This window comes from Malurus melanocephalus, unplaced genomic scaffold, assembly GCF_030028575.1.
Source record: "Malurus melanocephalus ecotype Western Australia unplaced genomic scaffold, MMel_1.1 scaffold_8759, whole genome shotgun sequence".
NCBI lineage: Eukaryota > Metazoa > Chordata > Aves > Passeriformes > Maluridae > Malurus > Malurus melanocephalus.
The window spans coordinates 1-1200 of NW_026631989.1; the positions used below are offsets into that span (position 1 = coordinate 1).

The 1200-nt window shown below is 41.3% G+C and overlaps 1 protein-coding gene across 1 annotated transcript; it reads left to right on the top strand.

The window, feature by feature from the left end:
- Positions 1 to 32: 32 nt before the first annotated feature.
- LOC130588652 (acyl-coenzyme A synthetase ACSM4, mitochondrial-like) lies at positions 33 to 1194 on the top strand. The gene is made up of 2 exons (XM_057389553.1): positions 33 to 466; positions 908 to 1194. Exons 1-2 carry the CDS (start codon positions 269 to 271, stop codon positions 1124 to 1126), a joined length of 417 nt encoding a protein of 138 aa, XP_057245536.1. The 5' UTR covers positions 33 to 268; the 3' UTR covers positions 1127 to 1194.
- The last annotated feature ends 6 nt before the right edge of the window (positions 1195 to 1200 follow it).

Below are 1200 nucleotides of genomic sequence, written 5' to 3' on the forward strand. Positions count from 1 at the left end.
GCAGAGTTGTGGGCAATTAATTAAAAAATTAAAAATGTGAGAACACAGGATAGATAACATTTAATTAGCATGTTAAAATCATCAGTCTGGCTCTGACCAGCATAAGTGACTAATGAATAACTCATTAATCCATAACTGGATTATCTTTGGATCATTTCTACATTATTTTTCTTTTTTGTTCCTTTATTTTGTTTTTGCAGGAATTACAGGAACAATTCTGCCAATTTTCTTACATAGTCTACAGCATCCACGTACATAAACTTCTGCCATGAAGTTGTTTAAATTCCAGAGTCTAAAACTCTTGCAGACTCTGCAGCCTCCTAACAGGACYTTCCACGGACATCCCAGGCTGTTTTTTTCCGATGTATATTCCCAGTATGAGTCCATCAGACGGGGCAAACAGGAAATACCAAAGTACTTTAACTTTGCAGGTGATGTACTGGACAAATGGTCTGAGATTGAAAAGGTAAATGATCGTTTGTTGTGCCAGTTGAATACTTTAATTTCAAATTTAATTTAGAATAGGTTGGGGGTTTTTCTTTATAAAAAAAATGATTTGCCAAACCAAATTTGCATTAGGAAATTATAWAAAAGCTCATTTTTGCTTACTTTATTGTTATTTTTAGAAGCGTTAATGTGCAGTATAAGGCTTAAACTGAACTAGGATCTGGACTAGGATTGGGTCTGGAGACAATTAGGCTGAACTTTGGGCTCAGAAAGGAGACTCCACTGGGAATGCCTGAGCTTCATCCACAGCAAATCCCAATCCTTCAAGGATCAGAGAAAAATAATCATTTCTATGCCAGTTGTGAATACTCAGATCTTCCACTGTGTACAGATGGTTTTGATTACAATTTCATGGTCTTTCAAAATCCCACGTTTTGTGTTTGAATCCCTTGTTTTGCAGGCTGGGAAGAGACCACCCARGCCAGCKTTCTGGTGGGTGAATGRCCAAGGGGAGGAGGTGAAGTGGAGCTTTGAGGAGCTGGGGCTGCTGTCCCGGAGAGCAGCCAATGTTCTGACCAAGGAGTGTGGGCTGAAGAGAGGAGACAGAGTGGTGCTGATCCTGCCACGGGTGCCAGAGTGGTGGCTGCTCAAGGTGGCCTGCATCAGAGCAGGTGAGTGAGTGAAAGGAGCTGGTTTGGATCAGAGCAGGTGAGTGAGTGAAAGGAGCTGTTTGCATCAGAGCAGGTGAGTGAG